This window comes from Chrysemys picta, chromosome 15 (assembly GCF_011386835.1).
Source record: "Chrysemys picta bellii isolate R12L10 chromosome 15, ASM1138683v2, whole genome shotgun sequence".
Taxonomy (NCBI): Eukaryota; Metazoa; Chordata; order Testudines; family Emydidae; genus Chrysemys; species Chrysemys picta.
Window position 1 is genome coordinate 34,001,130 of NC_088805.1, and position 22,717 is coordinate 34,023,846.

General features: G+C 45.6%; 1 protein-coding gene across 33 annotated transcripts in view; it reads right to left on the reverse strand.

Annotated features, from left to right (window-relative positions):
* The window catches only part of CHEK2 (checkpoint kinase 2), a 46,837-nt gene that overhangs the window by 8,350 nt on the left and 15,770 nt on the right, over positions 1-22,717 (reverse strand). For all 33 annotated transcript variants that reach the window (XR_002889779.3, XR_006174989.2, XR_010592942.1 and 30 more), the window contains 8 exons: positions 17,761-17,851; positions 8,799-8,907; positions 7,341-7,394; positions 5,965-6,026; positions 5,037-5,136; positions 2,540-2,626; positions 1,559-1,722; positions 1,229-1,344 (listed from right to left, as the gene is read on the reverse strand). Coding sequence is in view for 30 of the 33 variants with exons in the window: in XM_024111087.3 (XP_023966855.1) it covers positions 1,229-1,344; positions 1,559-1,722; positions 2,540-2,626; positions 5,037-5,136; positions 5,965-6,026; positions 7,341-7,394; positions 8,799-8,907; positions 17,761-17,851 (783 nt within the window). In the remaining 3 variants the exon portion in view is untranslated. The remainder of the gene's footprint in view (positions 1-1,228; positions 1,345-1,558; positions 1,723-2,539; positions 2,627-5,036; positions 5,137-5,964; positions 6,027-7,340; positions 7,395-8,798; positions 8,908-17,760; positions 17,852-22,717) is intronic.

A 22,717-nucleotide genomic window follows, 5' to 3' on the forward strand; every position in this document is an offset into this window, starting at 1 on the left:
AAGGCAGCACAAAGGATTGTAATGTACATTAATAAAATAAATCTAAATATTTCACTTTAGAGCATGGAAGCTCAGGGTTAGCAAAAGTGTTTTCTTCCATTAACAAGTAAACACTTCCTGCTTTGTAAGCCATTTCACACATTCACTTTTAAGACACTGTTCTGAGTACACATGCTTTACTCCACTGTCCAATGAAATCCTCTTGTGTTATCAACGGTGCTCATCGGTAAATACATACTAAGGCCTAAAACTGTTATGAATGCTTGTAATACTGCAAGTGCAGTTATGTGACCACATTTCATTGTGGGTGCAAAACTGCACTCATTTAAAAACCTAACTACCTACACCAAATCAGGTAGTTAGACTTCCAAATGGGAGGCCAGGTTGAGACCTAGCTAAGATTTGGTGCCTGAGTCAATACAGCCTGAGTGCCTACATTTAAACAACATATTACCAGTAACACATACCTCCTGCAGATTCTTATACAAGTGTCTACTGCATTTTTAGGGCAGTTTCCTCCACTCAAGCATTTTAACCAGGACCATAAGACTTTTGGTTTGATTGCATAATAAAAAAAGTCTTAACAGGCATTGTGAAAAAGCAATAGTTATATTGGTCTCACCTAAAGTAAACTGACCGGATCTTGGCTCTTCACTACGCCTGGTGATTCTGTTGTACTGACTGGGACTACTTATGCCCTTAGTATAACTTGCACTATTTTAAATGATGTCTCATTTATTTTCCTATTGTCTTAACTCTACTTGGACATTGGCACTATTTTGGTCAGCTTCAGACCTTTCAGAACTGGGTTGAACTTGAACTTGAACCTCTGATTATCCAGAGGAGTTAGTGAAAGCTGCCCAATGGAAATGTTTTGACCTCTCTTACCCAGAAGGCCGAGAAGCAAAATTATTTCATGTCTATAAAGAGCTCTGAAGACAGAAAGTGCCATGGCAATAGCTGGGATAGCCATGGTAAGCTGGGCAGCAAGCGCAGATTCCTGGGTACATACTTGGGCAACTAGCACCACCATTGGCTTGGGCTTCTTTGGCAATGCTACTATTCTTAGTGCACTAGCTGAAGCAGAGCTAGTGCAGGTGTCTCTATGAGAACTGGGATTCACACCTCCCAGCTGAAATGTAGACGTACCCAAAGATACCAATTAAAGTACAGTAGAAACTTAGAGAGTCAGCAAAATACTTCTACAACCATTGTAATGTAAACATACCCATATCTGACACATGCTTCCATTCTCTTGGAATAAATGTGTATTCTCCACGGGTAATTTGATCTTTCAGACATAGCTGAGTATTTTGTTCATTGAATGGTGGATATCCACACAGGCTAAATAAAAGAGAAAAAATATATAATGGCTAATGCAGCTTTTGCCACAGCAGTTGAAAGACTGACTGTTGTAGAGAATATGCATTTCACAACATCTGTTCCAGGATTGAAAATATGACACACATACTCATTAGCAAACGTACTTAAATGAAGGCCTAAGACCTCCACCCATGTATGACTGTTCAATTGAATTGTCAGCCATGAAGTGTCTTACCATACAAAAAGAATAACTCCTAAACTCCAGCAATCCACAGCACGGCTATACCCAGCTGTCCCAAGTGAATTGAGAACTTCAGGGGCGAGATACGTGGGAGTACCACATAACGTTCTCATAAGTGATGATTCTCCAAGAATCTTGGATTGTCCAAAATCTGTAATCTTGTATATGAGAATAACACTGTCAGTTTTTATTTTAACACATGTTAGAATATACTATACTAGACAGCATGCATCAGGAGAGAGATTTATGGCTCTAATTTCCAAGGCATTTTGCCAGTGCTCTACCCAGCAGAGGACTTCAGCAGAAAACTCAGCAGAACAAAAGATTCTTTTTTTTTTTTTTTTTTTTTGGGGGGGGGGTGGGGTGTTGGGGACAGAGAGATTTGAGTTTTAGTGCTAGCAAAGACAGCAAACACCAGTCTGAAGTATTCCATTTATCCCCAGATTGGAGAATAGCATAAGTAGCAGCACTATGGATTCATGGCTACCATGGAGAGACTATTATATGTAGAGCAACGGTTCAGTCTCCAAACCTACTCAATACGTACTTAAGTCTCTCAGGCAAAACCACAAACTGACACCAAATCGCATGGATAATTACCGAAATCCTGGCCATGACTCCATGATTAAGACTACTGACATATTCAAGTGAAGCAGAGTCTTATTCCACTGATTGCTATGTGAAATACTAAATGCGAAAATTCTTATTCATACTTATGTGTATATATTGATTGAAATATGCAGGAGAGAGGAAGCAATTTCTAAAGTTTGTGAAAGAACCTTAACTCAAGATGTCCTGTATTTTTAGCCTCTATTATTTAGGAATGAGCATCATCAATCTTAATGCCATGTTAATTTTTTTTATGTTGGAATTTAATATTTAGAGAAGAATTGCTAAAGAACATTCCAAAGTTTTCTGAATAAAGAACATCAAAATAAAAGAAAAACGATCCAGAGATAGAAGATTCTTCCTTACCTTTATAAGACAAGTTTCCTCAGAAGATGAAAGTAGCACATTCTCTGGCTTTAGATCCCGATGTATAATACCATTTTCATGAAGATACTATGCAAACACACACACACACAAAAAACACAGAATGCATGCATTAAAATGTAACTTCCAAGTCTTTCCAATGATGATGATGCAAGTAACTGAAACAGATTCATTTGAGAAGTGTGTATTTGAAGCTATATGGTTCAGAAAAAGATTTAAAGTATTCGTCAGCTGCTGCACAGCAGCTTCTAATCTCCACAGGTAGACGATGTAGAACAGGAAAGCTATGCCATCCCTGGAGTTCATCCATATGCCACATTATCAGAACAGATTCTTCAGGATGACGCTAAGGAATTTTGGTCCTCAATCTCTTTTTTATTGATATTAACAGTCAATATCTTTTTCTGTGTTCAAACCCTCTGAAATTAAGTATATTTCCCTGCCTTAGTTTGCCAAGGCGGACACCGCTATACAGTGGCGTTGGAACAATTTGTATAGTGGAGGTGTGACATTATGCTCCATATTCTTTATGGAAATATGATTATGACATAACTGTCTGTACTTTATGCAAGATAGCTCATGTAAGATATCATTGGAAATGATCCATTGAATCTATTTCCCCATGTTAAGTATTCTCACACCTCTTATCAAACTGTCTTGATTCTCACTACAAAAGTTTTTTCTCTTAATTAATTAGACTCTTAGAGTTGGTAGGACAACTCCCACCTTTTCATGTTCTCTGTATGTGTGTATATATCTCCTGGGAGGCGTCCTGGGATATAACTGTGACACTACTAGGTCAGGTGGTCTGGTCACCTAATACACTATCTTGGACTTCTAATAATTTTCCACTCTCAGAAGGAGGAGGTTAAGTTTGGGAAACAAAAGGCTTTCCGCCTTATGTAAATTCTATTTAAGGCTGGGAGGGAAGGCATTCCAGACTCTCCTCTTTTGCCTATCCAAGAAGAAAGGCTGCTGAAAGTACCTAAGGGGACAAAGAAACCAACCTGAAGGGAAAGGCAGGGGTGAGTCCAGACTGAGACATGGGTCCAGTCTGTTACTCCTGAGGGCATTCTGCAACAAAAAAATAAAAATTCTGCACATATTTTAAAAGTCTGCAAAATTCTGCAAGCTTTATTTGTCAATAAATAAATGCAGAGGCACCAGCATGGCAGTGGGGAGCACTGGCCACTGGCTTCACCCTGCAGCCTCCCCTCCCTCCACCCCTGGGACGCAGATTGAGTGGTGAGACTGTGCCCCACCCTGATACAGCACAAGGCCTCGGCCTGCCCCAGAAACACCCTGGGGCCCTGCCCATCCGTGCCAGGAGCACCAGGTGTGGGGCAGGCAGGCTCAACCAGGAAGGATCCAAGTGTGGAGGGGCTCAGTGTGGGGCGATCCAGGTGTGGGGTGAGAGGATTCTGTGGGAGACAATCTGGGTGCAGGCAGCTCAGTGGGGGGGTCTAGGTGTTGGGAGGGGGTATCTGGATGCACAGAGGCTTGTTGGGGGGGTTCCAGGAGCAGGGGCAATTGGACTCTGCAGGGGCTTCCAGGTGAATGTGGTTGGGGTCTGGGTGTGGGGGTCTCAACAGGGGGGTCTGGGTGCTGGGGGAGTGGGGCTTGGTGGGAGTCTGAATGCAGCTAATTGGGGGTCAGTGGTGTGGGGGTCTGGATGTGGGGACTCCGGGTGGTGCAGGGGGTGGGGCTCATCAGGGTGGGGGTTTGAGTGCAGGGAGTTCAGTGGCGGGTGGTGTGGATGCAGGGGTTGGGGTCTGGAGGCAGGGGGGCTCCAGATGCAGAGGTTGAGGTTCAGTGAGATGGGGTTTGGGTATGGATAGCTAGGGAGGTTTCTGGGTGTGCAGGGTGAGGCTTGGTGGGGGTGTCTGGGTACGGGAGGTCCAGATGCACACGGGTTGGGTGGATGGGGGAGCAGCTCCCCGTACAGCGACCCCTCCCTCCGCAACTGAGGAGCAAAGGGGGCAGGAAGCAGGAGAGGATGCTGAGCTTCCTGCAGCTGGGGGAGGTTTCTGAGAGTGGGTCTGACGGCACTTGGGGCGGAGGCAGTGTGCAGAGCCGAGCCCCCTGGCTAACGGTACGCATAGGAGCCTGAGGGGGGCCATCCCGCTGCTTCCGGGAGCCGCGTGGAGCGGTCCCTGACCCTGCTCGCCGGCTAGAGCGCCGGAGCAGGGCAAGCCCCAGACCCCACTCCCCACTGGGAACTCGATGGCCAGATTAAAATGGCTTGCGGCCCGCAGGCCGTAGTTTGCCCACCCCTGTGGAAGAGAGTGGAACCTTTCCAGGTTGATTAGCATAATAACTAAAGGAACACTGGCCTAAATCTCTTCTATGAATAAGGAGAAGAGTTCACCCACTGCTGTAAAAACACATGCAAGTACAAATGATAGAAGTAAAGAAGTTACACTGATTGCCAGTCAGAGAAAACCCATATTTTTCTTTATACAAATTCAGGACTATTTACCTTTACAGCCAACAGCATCTGATAAAAATAGAGCTTGCAGGTAGCTTCTTTCATCTTGGTTGATCTCGACACTCTGTCATATAACTCTCCTCCTTCCATCCTGAAACAGAAGTACAGAAAGAGATTCAATATATTGGTTTCAGAAGTTAGACCTCACTGGGAAAGCCTGAGACTGAAAAGCTTCTCTAAACAGAAAGACCCCAATGAAAAGTAAAGTATATTCATTTTCTGAAATGCATCCATTGGGCACATGTTTATAAATTCTTAAACGTGACCTGCAAAGTAAAAATAAATTGGTCTTGAGCTGGCTGAAACTAAACCCAGGGAAGATGGAGGTGATGTTAACAGGAAAGCAGAAGCACTATTCCAAGGAAGTTCACCACCTGGCCATTGCTTGTCAATGTAGCAAAAAGCCTTGGAACACCTTCTATCCTCTTTGGGTAGCCAGGAGACTTCACCCTTCTTATCACGCAAACCTGTAGATATAACAATCCATGCTCTCATCATCTTCAGACTGTACTACCTGGGACTGACAGTGAAGGCCATGCAGAAGCTGCAACTGGCTCATCATCTGGTCGGTCACTTACCCTTCTCTGGCTCCCCAACAAGTTCCAGATCCAGGTTAAGAATCAGATCTCGAACAGTAAAGCTCTCAATGATCCAGGCCTGTGCTCTTTTTGAGACTCTCTCTACTTATGTGATCCACCACAGCAGCTGCAGTTGATCAGGATGACAGGGTAGAGAATCCTGCAGGAGTGGAGTGTCTCTGCAGCTCCAAAAGAATGACTTTCCTGTCTATCCTAACCCCTAGTTTTACCAAGGTTTTGGATAGCACCTGAGATCATCATAAAGTCAGGTTGAAGTTATATGATTTTATTTATGGTAGAAAAACATTTACTCTGGAACAAATTGAATGCAAATTACTTACAATTCCAAAACAATATAATAATCTTCTGCATCAAAGAAGTTTTTTATCTTGATTAAGCAGGGCTAGCAAAAGAGGAAGGAAACAACAAAATGACACAATCATTTTATGAAAACTAATATTACAAGAAAGTATTACCCCAAAAATAATTTCAGAATGGTGTGCAGTCCAAGGTATACATGGCAAGACACCTTGCTGATATAGGTTTCTCTTTTTTAAAAAATGCAAGTGAAATTTGATATTAATCGTAGTGAGACTAATGTGACAGGTTGTCTGCTTAGTGCAGACATGTGCCATGGAAGTTTTCCCCAAAAACATTTCTCTCAATTAACCTCAATCACAATCTGAAACACCCTTTTTATTCTTATGATGAGCTCCCACACAGCTCTGCCAATGCATTCTGTCTAGTCAATTATACTATTCCACTGTACTTGACTTCCCCTTTTGTGGGGGGTTTACATACAGCAAAAGGGAGGGAGAATTTAAAAAAAAAAAAAAAAAAAAAAAACAGAAAAAAGGGTAAAATTTAGTAAATCCACTAAAATTGCCAAAGGAATTCAGGAGCAGGTATAAGGCTTACTTTTTTTTCCTATTAAATTTAGTCAATTTCAAATTGATGGCGTGTCTAAGATATTTGGAAGTGTACTACTTTTGTGGGGTTTATTATTTAAGTCAATGGAAAGTTTCAAACAATGTTATTGAATTAACTCAGATCTGAAGATTCCCACACTGGAAGTTCTGATTGACTAGACAAGGGTAGTCAATAGGTGCACCACGGGCCTAATCTGGACCACCAGACTTTTTTGAATAGACCCTGAAATGTTTTTATTTACTTATCAATTTTTTTTTATTATTATTTCCTCTGGAGTCTGGACCTTGACTATACCTTGACACAAAAAAATAATAATGAACGACCCTGGATTAGGGTCTCTGTCCAGAAGCAGTTTCAACCATGTGGTTCTGTGGAGATTTGGTCTAGGCCAAAGCTAGGTCAGCAAGCTTGGCCATCTCACTATATTCACAGAAAGATGCATCAAGGGAAGTCTTATTTTCTGATGCAGTGGTTCGAGCAGAGCCCAAGTAAAGAAAATTTCAATCCAAATTTCAATTTCAAAGATGTAACTTTTCCACAACTTGCAACAAGCATGTAAAGATATGGGGTAGAACAGAAAGTGTTTTGTAACCTTATCTACAATAGTCATAATAAGTGACCATTGCTACCCAATCAGGAAAAGACAAAATTAAAATTAAGAAGCTGTTCCTCCTAACTGTAACTGGAGCATTAGATACTAGACTACAGTAACCCCAAAAGAAAGAGAGCAAGCAAGAAAATCAGAATATACATTAAAAGATAAATCCGACTTTAAGACTATACTCACATGATTTATTTTCTTCAAAATCTCAATTTCTGTATTAACATTAAAAGCTGGATCCTATTTAAAAGAGAACTGAAGTGTCAGACAGAGCAGGCAGTAATACTGTTTATACAGGGACTTTTGCAGCAATATACCTATGAAAACATAACATACATTTGCTCCATCCTAACAATTTACAGGTGGCTACAATGTAAATAGCAGAGCTCATCAGGAAAAAAAAAATCTCCTGCTGAAAATTTCAACAAAAACAGAAAAAGAATTCCTTAACTTAAAATCTTCCATGGGAAATTTTGATGTATTTGACAAAAAAACCAAAATCTAACATTTTGGCCCAAAATTAAAATAAATTTATTCTGAAATGCTGCCACAGTACCTCATGAGAGTTATAGTTCGGGTGCCTCAGGCTCCCATTCTCCTGTATGGCTGGGCTCCCTCATTAGACTACATCTTTCACAATGCAACATGGTCTCACCTCTTGGTACATCATGGAAGATGTAGTCTGATTTCTTTTTTGTATGTATCCCATAAACAAGGAGCCCTTAACAAGTAAATGACCAAGGTTTATACAAAGACAAAAGTAACTATAAATGCAACAGAATCAAAGGAGCCTTTCAAGTACTATAGGAAGAGATTAAAATCAGACAAGCAACTGTGGTAGGATGAGGGACAAAGAGGGAAGGGAGATGATGTTTCAGTAAACGTGGTAGCTAACTGGCTATTCTTGTACCGGAGAAATGTTTCCAGAATAGCATAGCTTTACAAATCTTATTGTCAAGATGCAAATACATAGGGTATCTTCTTGGCTAGTAAGATAATAAAACACCTGGCAACATCAACAAAGCCAGGAAGGAAACTGATAGCTGTGGCTGGTCTGAGATGCACTGTGTCAGGGAGAGAGGGATGAAATAATTAGCCTGGAAGGATCTGCAGGCATAGAACTCAAAGTGGGATTTATTTATTTTTTTTAAATCCCCCTCTTCTGATGCTTTCAGGATTTGGGCCTAGCAAAGCGAGAGAGCCTTAGACCTGTGCATATTTCTTAGAACATTTATTGTGGAGTTAACTGGAGCTTTTCTCGACTGTCTAAATAAGCTTTAATTTAAAATACTTTTGGATCTCAGGCGGTCTCTGGAAAAACTGACTATAGTCTGTCCCAACAAGAGGTGAAGGATCCTTCCATCTCAGGGGAGAGGTAACAAAAGGAGTCTGCATCTAGCCATATTAAACACCAAGACCATTTGGACTAGACTATTAATTAATCCTAATTGTTTAATACACTTAATTTCTTACAAATAGTGTGGTTTGATTTATTTTTTTAAATATACACAAAGCTTCACACATTACAAAAATGCATCTGAATCCAGAAAACTTTAAATTATAGCGATAAACATTTATAATGTTCACAAAGGAGTACTAAATACTTCAGAACCACTGCAAGATGGTCAAAAAATAGATACTTACTGTGTCTCTCACAGCACTTGTTATAAATCGCCGTTTATTGATTATCTTTACAGCAACTTTGTTACACGTGGTCCTCTCAAATGCCAATTTAACCTCTCCACAGGCACCACTAATATAAAAATTTAGTTATGTTAAAGCTTGCAAGCACTTTTCAATATGTGGGTGACAAATAAAAATAGATCAAACACAGAAGGTGTTTGGTACTTGATATTACACGTGATTAGAATGCTGCTGTCTTCTAACCCTTTGAATGCAGCAGACTGGGTGTGCAGTATTTAGACACATCAGTAGTAGGCACATTAGATTAGGATAGATGCTGGTAGCCATCAATGTTCTAATACAGAAATCAAATTACAACCAAAACTCCAAACTGAAAGCTATTAAGAGAATACCGAGGACAAGCACTGTTGGCATTTCAGCTGCACAAATGGCTAAAAACACAATAACAAACTCTCAAAACATATCCCTACGGTTTTGACTTAAGCTCACAAAGTCCACCCAGCCCCCATTAATATAGCCCAGTGACAAAAGAACATTATAATACATGAAGTCCTGCATCACAAGGTTGCACAACTCTGAGCAACACATATAGCAAAAAAAAATATTTTTGATTATGAGATTATAGGAGGAAATCCTTACAAATCCACTCAGACTTCTGTTTTCACTTTGCTGCTCTTTTATGATCTACAAAGACTTTTTGGGAAAAATTCCACTTTAAAGACATTTTATATTAAAAATATCAGGTCACCATTTCTCTCTTTTTTGCTTGAGGACCCAAATAGTGATGTCCCACAAGGGGTTATACTCTGACCTTCAATTCTTCCCCGTGCTTGCAACCATGGGGTAGAGGAGGGATACTGATTCAGAAAGTAACACGACTGCTAGCAAACTATTTCAAACCTGATTTTCTGTTCCTAAAAAACGGTTACCTACCTTTCGTAACTGTTGTTCTTCGAGATTTGTTGCTCATGTCCATTCCATTCTAGGTGTGTGCGCGCCCACGTGTGCGGTCGTTGGAGATTTTTGCCTTAGCGGTTTCCGTAGAGCCGGCTGTGGCACTCTCTGGAGTGCTGCACTCGTGCATTAGTATAACAGGTGCTGCCGGCCCTACGCCCTTTCGGTTCCTTATTGCCGACAACTCCGACAGAGGGGCAGGAGGGCAGGTAAATGGACACGAGCAACACATCTCAAAGAACAACAGTTACGAAAAGTAGGTAACTGTTTTTTCTTCTTCGAGTGCTTGCTCATGTCGATTCCATTCTAGGTGACTCAAACAGTATCAATGGAGGTGGGCTCGGAGTTCCTGGTCTTGCAGCACTGCTCTGCCAAAGCCAGCATCACCCCGGGCTTGCTCGGTAAGCGCATAATAAGTTGTGAATGCATGGATGGACGACCAGGTAGCAGCCCAACAGATTTCTTGGATCGGCAACTGTGACAGGAAGGCTGCCGATGACGTCTGCGCCCTAGGCAAGTGAGCCGTCACAAATCGCTGGCATGAGCACCTTTGCCAACTCATAACAGTAGAGGATGCAAGCCGTGATCCATGACGATATTCTCTGGGCAGACACTGGGCAACCCTTCATCCTATCTGCAACAGCAACAAACAACTGTGTTGACTTACGGAACAGCTTCATTCTATCTATGTAGAAGGCTAGCGCCCGTCTGACATCTAGGGTATGCAGCCTGCATTCATCATCCGTCGCATGAGGCTTGGGACAGAAGACCAGTAAGTAAATGTCTTGACCAGTGTGAAACTGGGAAACAACCTTGAGCAGGAAAGCTGAGTGCGGGCACAACTGGACCTTGTCCTTGTAGAAGACCATATACGGCAGCCCTGAGGTGAGTGCCCTGATCTCTGACACCCTGCGGGCTGAAGTTATAGTGACCAAGAAAGAAACCTTCCAGGAGGGAGCAGAAAACCAAGGGTTTGAAGGGGGGACCTATGAGCATTGACAGTACAAGATTCAGGTCCCAAAGGGGTCCCAGACATTTGGCTACAGGCGCTTCAGACCTTTCAAGAACCGTGCCGTCATAGAATGGGCAAAGACCGTCTTGCCTTGAAATGGAGGATGGAACGCCAAAATGGCTACTAGGTGGCCCTTGACCGAAGAGAGCGACAGGCCCTGGAGCTTAAGGTGCAGCAGATAGTCTAGGATGTCCTGCAGTGGGGCCGCTTTAGCTTAAATGTGCCTATCTGAGGCCCAACACACAGACCGCTTCCACTTCACCATGTAGGTAGCCCTGGTGTAAGGTTTTCTGCTGCCCAGCAGGACCTGTTGGACACCAGCAGAGCACGCCTGTTTATCCAGACTTTGCCACGCAGTAGCCAAGCTGTCAAGTGCAGTGCCACCAGGTTCGGATGCCGCAGATTGCCGTGATCCTGGGACAGCAGGTCTAGCCGAAGACACAGCTGCAGCGGGGTGGCTGCCGAAAGACTTCGCAGCAGGCTACACCAGTGTTGGTGAGGCCACTGGGGCTATGAGGATGGCGTTCGCTTTGTCTTGCTTCACCTTTAGCAGTACCTTGTGGATCAACGTTACCGGTGGGAAGGAGTACATCAGGGCTCCTGACTACGAAATCAAAAAGATGTCTGACAGGGAGCCCTTGTCCCTGCCCTGCCAAGAACAGAACCCATGGCATTTTCTGTTCTGCCTGGACGTGAACAGGTCCACCTGGGGAGTCCCACGCTGTGGAAGATTAGGCTGACCACCTCCAGATGGAGTGACCATTCATGGCGAGACGAGAAGGTCCTGCTGAGACGATTTGCCAAGATGTTCTTGGTTCGAGGCAGGTGGGTGGCTACTAGATGAATGGCATGCCACACACAAAAGTCCCAGAGGCTGAGCACCTCCTGACACAGGGCCGAAGACTTGGCACCGCCCTGCCTGTTCATGTAATACATCACAGCGGTATTGTCCATCAGGACCTGCATCACCTTGCCTCTTAGGTGGGACAAGAAAGCCTGGCAGGCCAGGCGAACCGCTCTGAGCTCCCTGACATGGATGTGAAGGGCTACGTCACGTTGAAATCACCAGTGGTGGGCTCCGCAGTCCAGATCCAATGCGTCTGAAACCAGGGTAAGCGACGGGGATGGGGTTGCAAAGGGAACTCCTTGCAGCACCGACTTGGTATCCAGCCACCAGTTCAGGGATGAAAGGACATGGTTCAGCACCATGACCACTCAGTCCAGGACGTGCCTGCTGGGGATACAGACCAAGACCAGCCACACTTGCAGAGGCTGTAGATGAAGTCGAGCATGGCTGACCATGTGCCCATCAGTTGCAGGCAGGTGTGGGCCATGGTGAGCGGATGGCTCCTTACGTGGGAGATCAGGTCCAACATGGCCTGAAAACGTGTTTCCGGGAGAAAGGCCCTGGCCCAAGTGCAGTCGAGAACTGCTCCAATAAACTCTATGCCTTGAACTAGTGTTAATGTGGACTTTTCTGTGTTTATCAACAAGCCCAGGTCATGGCAGGTAGAACGAACCAGATCAAGGCTCCTCTGCACCTGCTCTGGAGACCTGCCTTTGAGGAGCCAATCGTCGAAAATCTGGACCCCGCGACGTCTCAGGTAAGCTGCCACTGGCACCATGCACTTCGTGAACACACTGGGTGCCGAGGATAGGCCAAAGGGCAGGGCCGTGAACTGGAAATGGTGCCTCGCCACTATAAAACACAAGAAACGCCCGTGACCTGGGTATATGGAGACATGAAAGTAAGCATCCTTTAAGTCGAGAGTGGTGTACCAGTCTCCCGGATCCAAGGAGGGGATGGTGGAGGCCAGGGAGACCATGCAGAACTTCAACTTCTTGAGAGATTTGTTGAGGTTATGCAGGTGTAGGATGGATCTTAGGCCCCCTTTTGCCTTTGGGATTAGGAAGTAGAGAGAGTAGAATCCTCTTCCTTCAATGTCCCAAGGAACCTCATCCACAGCCTCCAGGCACAGGAGCTTTTTGACCTTCTGAACGAGGAGTTGTTCATGAAAAGGGTCCCTGAAGAGGAGGCGGGGAGGGAGGGACAGCTGTGAATTGCAGGGTATAGCCCCGAGATATTATATCCAAGACCCTAATCAAGCCAAACGGTAGGGGCATAGACGGTCGAGGAAGAGACGGGAAGGATCAAGGTAGCTGACTGGGGCGTCACTCTCGAGTGCACCCTCAAAATGAGTGGAGCCCTGTGTGGATACACAAACGTGTATCTGCATCCGTTCCGCGATCCACAAAAATTATCTGCGGATATCTGCGGATTTGCAGGGCTCTACACTGGGGCTGGGCTGGGGCTCCGAGACATCTTCGCCAGAGCCCGGTCGGGGACAGCCGCGTGGACAGCTGTGAGAATAGAGTCCAACAGAGGGCAACGAAAATGATCAGGGGGTTGGGGCACATAACTTTTGTGGAGAGGCTGAGGGAACTGGGCTTATTTCGTCTGCAGAAGAGAAGGGGGCGGGTGTGGTTTGATAGCTGCTTTCAACTACCTGAAGTGGGGTTCCAAAGAGGATGGAGCTCGGCTGTTCTCAGTGGTGGCAGACGACAGAACAAGGAGTAACGGTCTCAAGTTGCAATGGGGGAGGTCAAGGTTGGATATTAGGAAAAACTATTTCACTAGGAGGGTGGTGAAGCACTTGAATGCTTTACCTAGGGAGGTGGTGGAATCTCCATCCTTAGAGGTTGTTAAGGCCCAGCTTGACAAAGCCCTGGCTGGGATGATTTAGTTGGGGTTGGTCCTGCTTTGAGCAGGGGGTTGGACTAGATGACCTCCTGAGGTCTCTTCCAACCCTGATCTTCTAGGATTCTATGACACAGCTGGGGGCTGCTCTCAGTCAGCCCCATCCTCCCCACACACTGCGGGCATGTGGAGGGTTCGCCACGACTCCCTGGCTGGGCTCCATGCTGGCCTGGCTGCAGCGAGGGGAGAGACCTGTGGAGCTGCCCAGGGCCTGCTCAGGCCCCGCACCCAGGGCCGGTGGAGGCTCCCCACAGCCGCCCGCCTGGCTCTTGCCGTGGACAGGCTGTGGCTCAAAGCCGCCTCCCTCCCCAGCCGGAGCCGGGTCCAGGAGAGCCGCGCTGGCAACTGTGGGGAGCCGCGGCAGACCCTCCACCTGCCTTGGGTGGGGGACCCGAGCAGCCCCCCGCCCAGTGTCCCTGCCCAGGGCAGGTGGAGGATCCGTGCCGCGATTCCTTACAGCTGCCCGCGCAGCTCTTACCATCAGAGCCCTGCGCAGATACAAAATTTGTATCCGCATCCGCACTGCTACCCGCAGAAATGATCCACAGATATCTGCATCTGCGGATATAAAGCGGATATCCGCGGATTTGCAGGGCTCTAAAAATGAGCGCTTTTGGCCCCCTACGTGTTTGGCGGGCCCAGGTTATGCAGGTGAGGGGGAGGAAGAAGGGTGTCGACGATGGCGGCAGGGGCAGCCAGAAGGGCTTACAAGCAGACTGCAGCGTGTGCATGCCCAAGGAGCAAATGGTGGCTCTAGTATCCTTCAACCCGTGCAGCCTGACGTCCATCTGCTCGGAGAAGAGACCAACCCTGTCAAAAGGAAAGTCCTGAATCAAGGTCTGCATCTCCTGGGAGAGGCCCGCTGTTTGGAGCCAGGAGTTGCGCAGCATAACCACCACCGGCACGACCACTCAAGTCGCCAAATCCGCCTCATCCCAGTCCATTTGCAGGGAGCATTTGGCCGCTGCGGTGCCCTCCTCCACCAGAGTGCCGAACTCCTGGGCCAAACCCTGCAGGAGCGATTCCTGGAACTTTTTGAGGCCGTCCCAGAGATTAAAATTATATCTGCCCAACAGTACTTGATGATTCACCACTCGAAATTGTAAGCTGGTAGTCGAATAAATGTTTCTCCCAAAGAGATTGAGCTTTTTGGCCTCTTTGTTCTTGGGAGTGGAGGAGGTGTGACCCTGCTTGTGACCCTTTGGCCAGAAGAAGATACTTCTTTTCTGCCCCTAACTACTACTAACAACTACACTTAACTACCTAACTAATACTATACATAAACTATTTTCAAAAGGCCCTAAGGCACGAAGTTTGTAGGAGAAAAAACTACTAGCTCTTGCTAAGCAAGAAAGGCACTCCGACTAACCACCACGGGTGGTAAGAAGGAACTGAGAAGGCGTAGGACTGGCAACGCCTGATATACTGCCGCATGAGTGCAGCACTCCAGAAGGCGCCACAATTGGCCCTCTGGATACCGCTAAGGCAAAAATCTCCAACGACCACGAACATGGGCTCTGTGGATGAGGGGAAAGCAGTGGATGTGTTATTCCTTGACTTTAGCAAAGCTTTTGATACGGTCTCACACAGTATTCTTGCCGCCAAGTTAAAGAAGTATGGGCTGGATGAATGGACTGTAAGGTGGATAGAAAGCTGGCTAGATCGTCGGGCTCAACGGGTAGTGATCAATGGCTCCATGTCTAGTTGGCAGCCGGTTTCAAGTGGAGTGCCCCAAGGGTCGGTCCTGGGGCCGGTTTTGTTTAATATCTTTATTAATGATCTGGAGGATGGTGTGGACTGCACTCTCAGCAAGTTTGCAGATGACACTAAACTAGGAGGCGTGGTAGATACACTAGAGGGTAGGGATCGGATGCAGAGGGACCTAGACAAATTAGAGGATTGGGCCAAAAAAAACCTGATGAGGTTCAACAAGGATGGAAGAATCCCATGCACTGCTACAGACTAGGGACTGAATGGCTAGGTAGCAGTTCTGCAGAAAAGGACCTAGGGGTCACAGTGGACGAGAAGCTGGATATGAGTCAACAGTGTGCTCTTGTTGCCAATAAGGCTAACGGCATTTTGGGCTGTATAAGTAGGGGCATTGCCAGCAGATCGAGGAACGTGATCGTTCCCCTTTATTCGACATTGGTGAGGCCTCATCTGGAATACTGTGTCCAGTTTTGGGCCCCACACTACAAGAAGGATGTGGAAAAACTGGAAAGAGTCCAAAATGATTAGGGGGTCTGGAGCACATGACTTATGAGGAGAGGCTGAGGGAACTGGGATTGTTTAGTCTCCAGAAGAGAAGAATGAGAGGGGATTTGATAGCAGCCTTCAATTACCTGAAGGGGGGTTCCAAAGAGGATGGAGCTCGGCTGTTCTCAGTGGTGGCAGATGACAGAACAAGGAGCAATGGTCTCAAGTTGCAGTGGGGGAGGTCCAGGTTGGATATTAGGAAACACTATTTCACTAGGAGGGTGGTGAAGCACTGGAATGCGTTACCTAGGGAGGTGGTGGAGTCTCCTTCCTTGGAGGTTTTTAAGGTCCAGCTTGACAAAGCCCTGGCTGGGATGATTTAGTTGGGAATTGGTCCTGCTTTGAGCAGGGGGTTGGACTAGATGACCTCTTGAGGTCCTTTCCAACCCTGATATTCTATGATTCTGTGGGCACACACACATCTAGAATGGAATCAACATGAGCAAGCGCTCGAAGAACTGTGAGTACTCAATCATAAATCTGAGTTTCACAATTAAAAGTTATGTTTTAAACCCAAGGCAATTAGAAGCATAAGGCCCAAACCCAGCTGTTTTAAGGAAAATAGGTCTACCTGTGTGCCATAATTCAGAATTCCAGCTTTAACTGTTTTCATCATTCAGAGCTGAAACCAGCAAATGGGCAGCTATAATCCCAGCAATCCAAGGAGCCCGTACTCTGATGGCCCACCAGTGGAATAAGATGTCAAAACCATATAGATTGGGAATGAATGAACAAATCTGCTAAATTTCAGATTTACTGCCAGTGCTGTTAGCTACCTATTAACAAAGAAATATAATACCTTCTATTTCACCCTTGGACATTCAGAATAGAAAGACTTATTTTACAGACAGCTCTAGGAACTTACTTTCAGGGGTACCATATTTCAAATAGGCAGTAACTAACCACTTACAAGACAGGCAACTGAAAAGAAGACTTCGCATTACGGAGTAAGAATTCTTTGCAGTGAAAAATTAATCTGTCCTATTAACACCTCAAAAAAATCGTATGAGGAAGAACACTACATAAAGTAAACTACTGTCCAGCACTGAGGCTAAAATTTTTCCAATACTCTCTGCAAAACAAACTTCTTCAACAAGGCCTTCAAATCCTACCTCCTCCTTTTAACAGCTTTATATGCATGTACAAGTGCTCCCTGTAAAGCAGAAGGAAACTACAGTGAAGGACAGATTTAAAAAAAAAATAATAAATCACCTCAGTTACCACATTATCTTACTGCCACAGCTTGTCATCAGCTTCTCCCCACACACATATAAAGCTACTGTTTGCTCATTTCCCTCATACACTGATCTGAATGTAAACACCGCGGGACACAAGTCCACACCCAGATTCTCTCCTGCACAGAGACACTCCCTGAACAGAGTGCATTAGGGAGCAAGTTACACCTCCTTGATTCTCACACTATATTATTAATTGATTAGAAAGTCAGAAGGACCATTGTGATCACATAGTCTGACCCCCTGTATAATTGTATTAGCATCCAGCTGCATAAGCACCAGCATTGATCTACTGATCTAAGTTAGCATAGCCTCTAAGATGCTCTAACTGGCTATGATCTCTTCTAATGGAAAATAAACAAGTTGTGAATTGACATAATTCAGGTATGCTCCACCCAACTCCTGCCCATTTTGCCAGGCTATGGTGGAGCTGCTAACAAAGGAGACACTTACACTGATTTATGCCAGGTAAAAACTGCCGAGAGAATTCTCAGCTGGCCAGTTAAGGCCAGATTTCACCTAAGTGGCAAAAAGTGGCTGGAGTAGGATGAGAGAACCTGGGCCTTCGTTTTTTATTCGTCTGAAAAGCACCGTGTTTTTGTTTGTATTACCATAGTGCCTAGGACGGTACTATTGAAACAGTACTAAAATAATAGCAAATAGTTAATACGAGTTACAGTTCAAACATCATCCACACAAAACTAAAGGAAAATAAGTCCTAAATATTTTAGTAAGTATGGTGCTTACCTTCCCAAAGTCTTTGACATAATATATTTCTCTCTCAATTCTCTGGGATACCCCGACTGATCATCCACCATAAGATCAGAAAATACAAACACTGGGAAGATGAGTGGAGATAATTTTTTGTTACTAACTCCAAAGACTTTGTTACAAGGAGTAACTACTATTCCTAAATGTTAATATTCAACAACTAAGAGAGTGCTGTACATTAGAAGTAAACATATAACTGAAACAAAAAATCTTAAAAAACAGTTACCTACCTTTTTGAAACTGTTGTTCTTTAAGATGTGTTGCACATGTACATTCCACCGTAGATGCATGCATGCCTCATGCACAGATGTTGGAGATTTTTGTCCCTCAGTGGCACCAGTCAGAGTTGCTGGAGTGCCCTCTGTTGCCACACGCTACTGCATACTGGTATAAAAGGGCAGAGCCATCCCAACCCCTCTCAATTCCTTCATACCGGACAGACTCCAATGTGGAATGGACATGTGCAACCCATCTCAAAGAACAACAGTGACACAACAGTAGGTAATATTTTTTTCGTTGAGTGATTGCAGACGTCCATTCCACTGTAGGTAACGCAAGCAAACACGCATGTAGGTGGGTTCAGAGTCTACCTAAACAGAGAGTGTAAGACCATTCATCCGAAACTGGCCTCATCTCTGGACTGACAAGAAATGGCATAATGAGAAGTAAAAGTGTGGACTGAAGACGCCGCTGCTTTACAAACATCTACAATCTGCACTTGCATCAAGAAAGCTACAGAAGGTGTCTGCGCTCTGGTAGAAGGCGCCAATACTCTAGATGGAGGGATTGTATTAGCCAGTGGGTAGCATAAACAAATACATGAGATCGAAGATGAGATTTTTTGAGAGGAAACTGGTTAGCCCTTAGCTCTGTTTGCAACTGCTACAAACCACTGCATAGAGGATGTTACCTGAAATTGGGACAGCTAGTAAGTTTAGGGAGGACTAATGACCCACCAGAGTTTGGCAGAAAGCAGAACGTTTATTATACTGATAGCTAAGCTCAAAAGAAGGTGGGGGGGGGGTCACACTCACACTTGCATACTCACGCTCCCAGGACAGGCACGGCACTGGAGATGTCAGGGTTCTTCAAGGTAAGTATGTCACAGCACAGCGATGGATGGTGCGATGAAGGTAAGTCTTCCCAAGGCACGATGGAATGCAACACAGCGAACCACTGGCCAGGCAGTCCGGGCGAAGGGCCTTCACGGGAGGTACAAGCTTGTGAGTGCACTGCTGCGCACATGGCCCCTTCCCTTTTAAGGACCTGCTCCTCATGGCCTGCGACTAGATATGACTTGGCCGCGTCTGGTTGGTCACACTTCACCTCGGCCAGTGTCCATACATTTGGTGTGTGAGCGCTGCCTAATTAGAGTCCCAGACACCTTGTCTACCTGGGAGCTCTTCTGATCTTCCAGCTGTTCAAGCAGCCCATTCATCCCACAAGCATTCCAGGAGGGAGGGGGAAAGCCACTTCACAGGTATTCAAAGAGGGAGAGGAGACAAAAGAGGGGGGGGGGGAAGGTGTAACAGACCTTTTGAACATACAGGTTATACAGAGCAGACAGATCACTGCTGCTCCAACAACAGGATCTAAAAGATTTAGTCCAGTCAGAAAGCTAAAGCCCTTCTCACATCCAAGGAGTGAAGCTTTTCCTCATCCCTATGTGCATGGGGTTTTAGAAGGAACATGGGCAAGCAGATTGCTTGGTTAATATGAAAATTAGAGACTACTTTTGTGAGAAGTTTTGGATGAGGACAGAGATAAATTTTATCCTTATGGAAAACTGTAGGGGGGCTCTGACACCTGAGCGCTCAACTCTCCCACCCTTCTGGCTGAGTTAATTGCCACGAGAAATGCTACCTTCATGGAAAGGTGAAAGAGAGAGCAAGTTGCCAGGGGCTCAAAGCGAGGTTATCAATCCATTTTGCTAGAATTAAGTTCAGATCCCAAGGGTGGATGGGGTCTTGAATGGGAAGGTATAATCTGACCAAGCACCTTAAGAACTGAGTGATGATGGTGTGTGAAAGAAGGGATCCATCATCCACCAAGACATTGAGGGCTGAAATAGCCACTAGATGCATCCTCATTGAGCTAATAGCAAACTCTGTTTTAGATCCAACAGACAGTCCAGCATGAGGCCCAAGGGTGTCCACTAGGGAAATACACCTTTCACACAAGACCAGGTGGAGAAGCGCTTCCACTTCACCAGGTAAGTGCTCTTAGTTGAGGGTTTTATGCTATTCAAAAGCACTTTCTGAATATCCTTTGAGAAGGACTTTTCAAAGGGTGTCAGCCATAAAAGCATCCATGCTGCTGGATGGAGAGCTCAGAGGTTGGGATGAAGCAGTCCTGGGAAATTACAAATGGATCCAACAGGCAGTTTGACCAACGAGGATATCTGTCAAATACCAGTATTAATGAGGAAACGCTGGTGCTATAACGATGAGGTGAGCATGGTCTTGTTTCACTTTAATAAGTCTCTGGGAAGGAAAGGAAAGGAATCAGAGGGAAAGCATACAGGAGAGACTTCTTCCAGGACAGAAGAAAGGCATCTGTCAGCGAGCCTTGGCTGAGTCTCCCTTGGGAACAGACCTGCTGACATTTCCTGTCCACTTGGGAGTCCCCCAGAGTTGGAAGATGGACCTGACCACATATGGATGTAGTGACCACTGATGCTGATTGCAGAAGGATCTGCTCAGCTAATCTGCTAACATAGTCTGTTTCCCTGGAAGATAAGCAGCTCTGAAATGACCTAAGTTGTCTATACAGAAGTCTCACAGGCAAACTGCTTCCTGCCCCTCTGTTTATATAAACATGACTGTCAAACTGTCAGAATTAACAATTTTTTTCCCCACTATGTGGGGTGGGAGGCCACACAGGCTAGACGTACCACTCTTTAATACCCTGATGTTTGAGAGTCTCTAGATCTTGAAATGATCACAGACCTTGAGGTCCTGAAGGGACCCCATATGAGCTCCCCAACCCAAAGGAGACACATCTGTGACTAGAGTGAAAGTTGGTAAAGGGAGAAGAAAGGGAACCCTCCCAAGCAAACTTTTAGAGGGTCCATCCACCAATCTAGAGATGACGAAACTAATGTTGGCGTTCAAACCACTTTCTCTAAATGGTGGCAACTTGGGGAATGCACTGATGCTGGCCATGCCTGCACCTTTTTGAGGTGTAATCTGGCATGCTGAACTACCTAGGTACATGGTGCCATCTCTGACCGAGAAGACTGAGGCAGTGGTGTACCGCTGTGGCAGTGTATGCTCTCAGATATAGCACTAAGTCCGGGAGTTTCACAGACATTAACAGAGGCTGGTCCGGAAAGGTGCATGAAGCATGCATCTTTCGCAACCCTGGCTTGTTCAAGAAGCTGCAAGCAGGGACATTCTTCCCGGACCAGAAGATCACTGTAGTGGAAGTCGAAATGCCCATTGTGATCCTGGGAGACTGCACCTACCCCTTAATGCCGTGGCTTATGAAGCCATACATGGGGCAACTTGACAGCAGCAAGGAGCAGTTCAACAACAAGCTGAGCAAGTGCAGAATGCCTGTTGAGTGTGCATTTGGCCGTTTAAAAGCCCGTTGGCGATGCCTGTATGGGAAGCTGGACATAGCCGATGACAATATTCCTATGCTTATAGCCGTGTGCTGTATGCTCCATACAGGGCTGGAGCGCAGAGGCTCAGTGCCTGGCTGAGTTTGAACAGCCAGAGACCAGGGCTATTAGAGGGGACATAAGGATCAGGGATGCCTTGAGGCAGCAATTTGAAGCTGAAAGCCACTAATATTTGCTGCTATGCTCGGGACTGCAGTGCTTGTAATGCTAGCAGGTGACTGGTGCACATGATGCAATAAGGGGGTTTAACATAATTGTATGTTGCTTTGCAGTGCTCTTTTTGCTTTCACTTAATAGAATAAAGATTGCTTTCAAACCAACACAATTCTTTTATTAAAAGACAACAACCGAAGGAGAGAGTCAAACAACAAAAATTCATCAGGCAGGGAGGGGGATGGGGGAAGTGAAAATCTCCAAAGGAGGAGTGGTCCTGGGACGGCTACAGATTTGCATATGTCCAGGGATCATATCCAACCTTTTCCTTTGGAGTACAATGCAGTGGGTGCTGTATTTCAGCAGGGCCAAACTGCAGAGAGCTGGGTGTTGAGTGTGGCCTGTGAGGAGGGAGGAGTGGAATGCTGTGGGTAGAGAGTGGAGCCAGGAGGTTGATAACAGAGAGATTGAGAGAGAGAGAGAGAGAGAGAGAGAGAGAGAGAGAGGGGCTCTAGGGGAGGGTGGGCGCGGAGCTGCTCAGTTTGAAGAGCTAGTATCATCGAACAGTTTGAAGAGCCCCAGTGCGTCGAACACGGACAGGACAGTTGGTATGCTAGAAAGGACTTTAGCCTCAGACTGACCTCTGATCAGCCAGTCGTTCAACCATGGGTACACATGGACACCTAATTTTCATAGTTGAGCTGCTATGACTGCCATGCACTTTGTGAACATTCGAGGAGCAGCTGACAGACTGAATGGAAGCACTGTGAACTGATAATAGCAGTCATTCCCCATGCATCTGAGAATTCTCATGGTCGTGGCATATTGCGACATGGAAATAAACATCCTTTAAGTAAGTTGAAGGCAGTGTACCAGTCCCCCCGCTCCAGGGAAGGAATAATTTAAGATAGGGTAACCATGTAGAATTTTATTTTCTTCAGGAATTTGTTCAACTCTCTTAGGTCTAAAATAGGCTGAGACCCTTTTTGTCTAGTGGATCAGGAAGTAGCAGGAATAGAAACCCTTACCTTTGAGGTTCAACAGTACTTCAGGCAGGGGCCATAGAGGAAGAAGAGATTGGACACCCTGTTGAAGGGCAATCTCATGAGAGTGGTCCCTGAAGAGGGACAGAGAAGAGGGTGGGTAGGGGAGTAG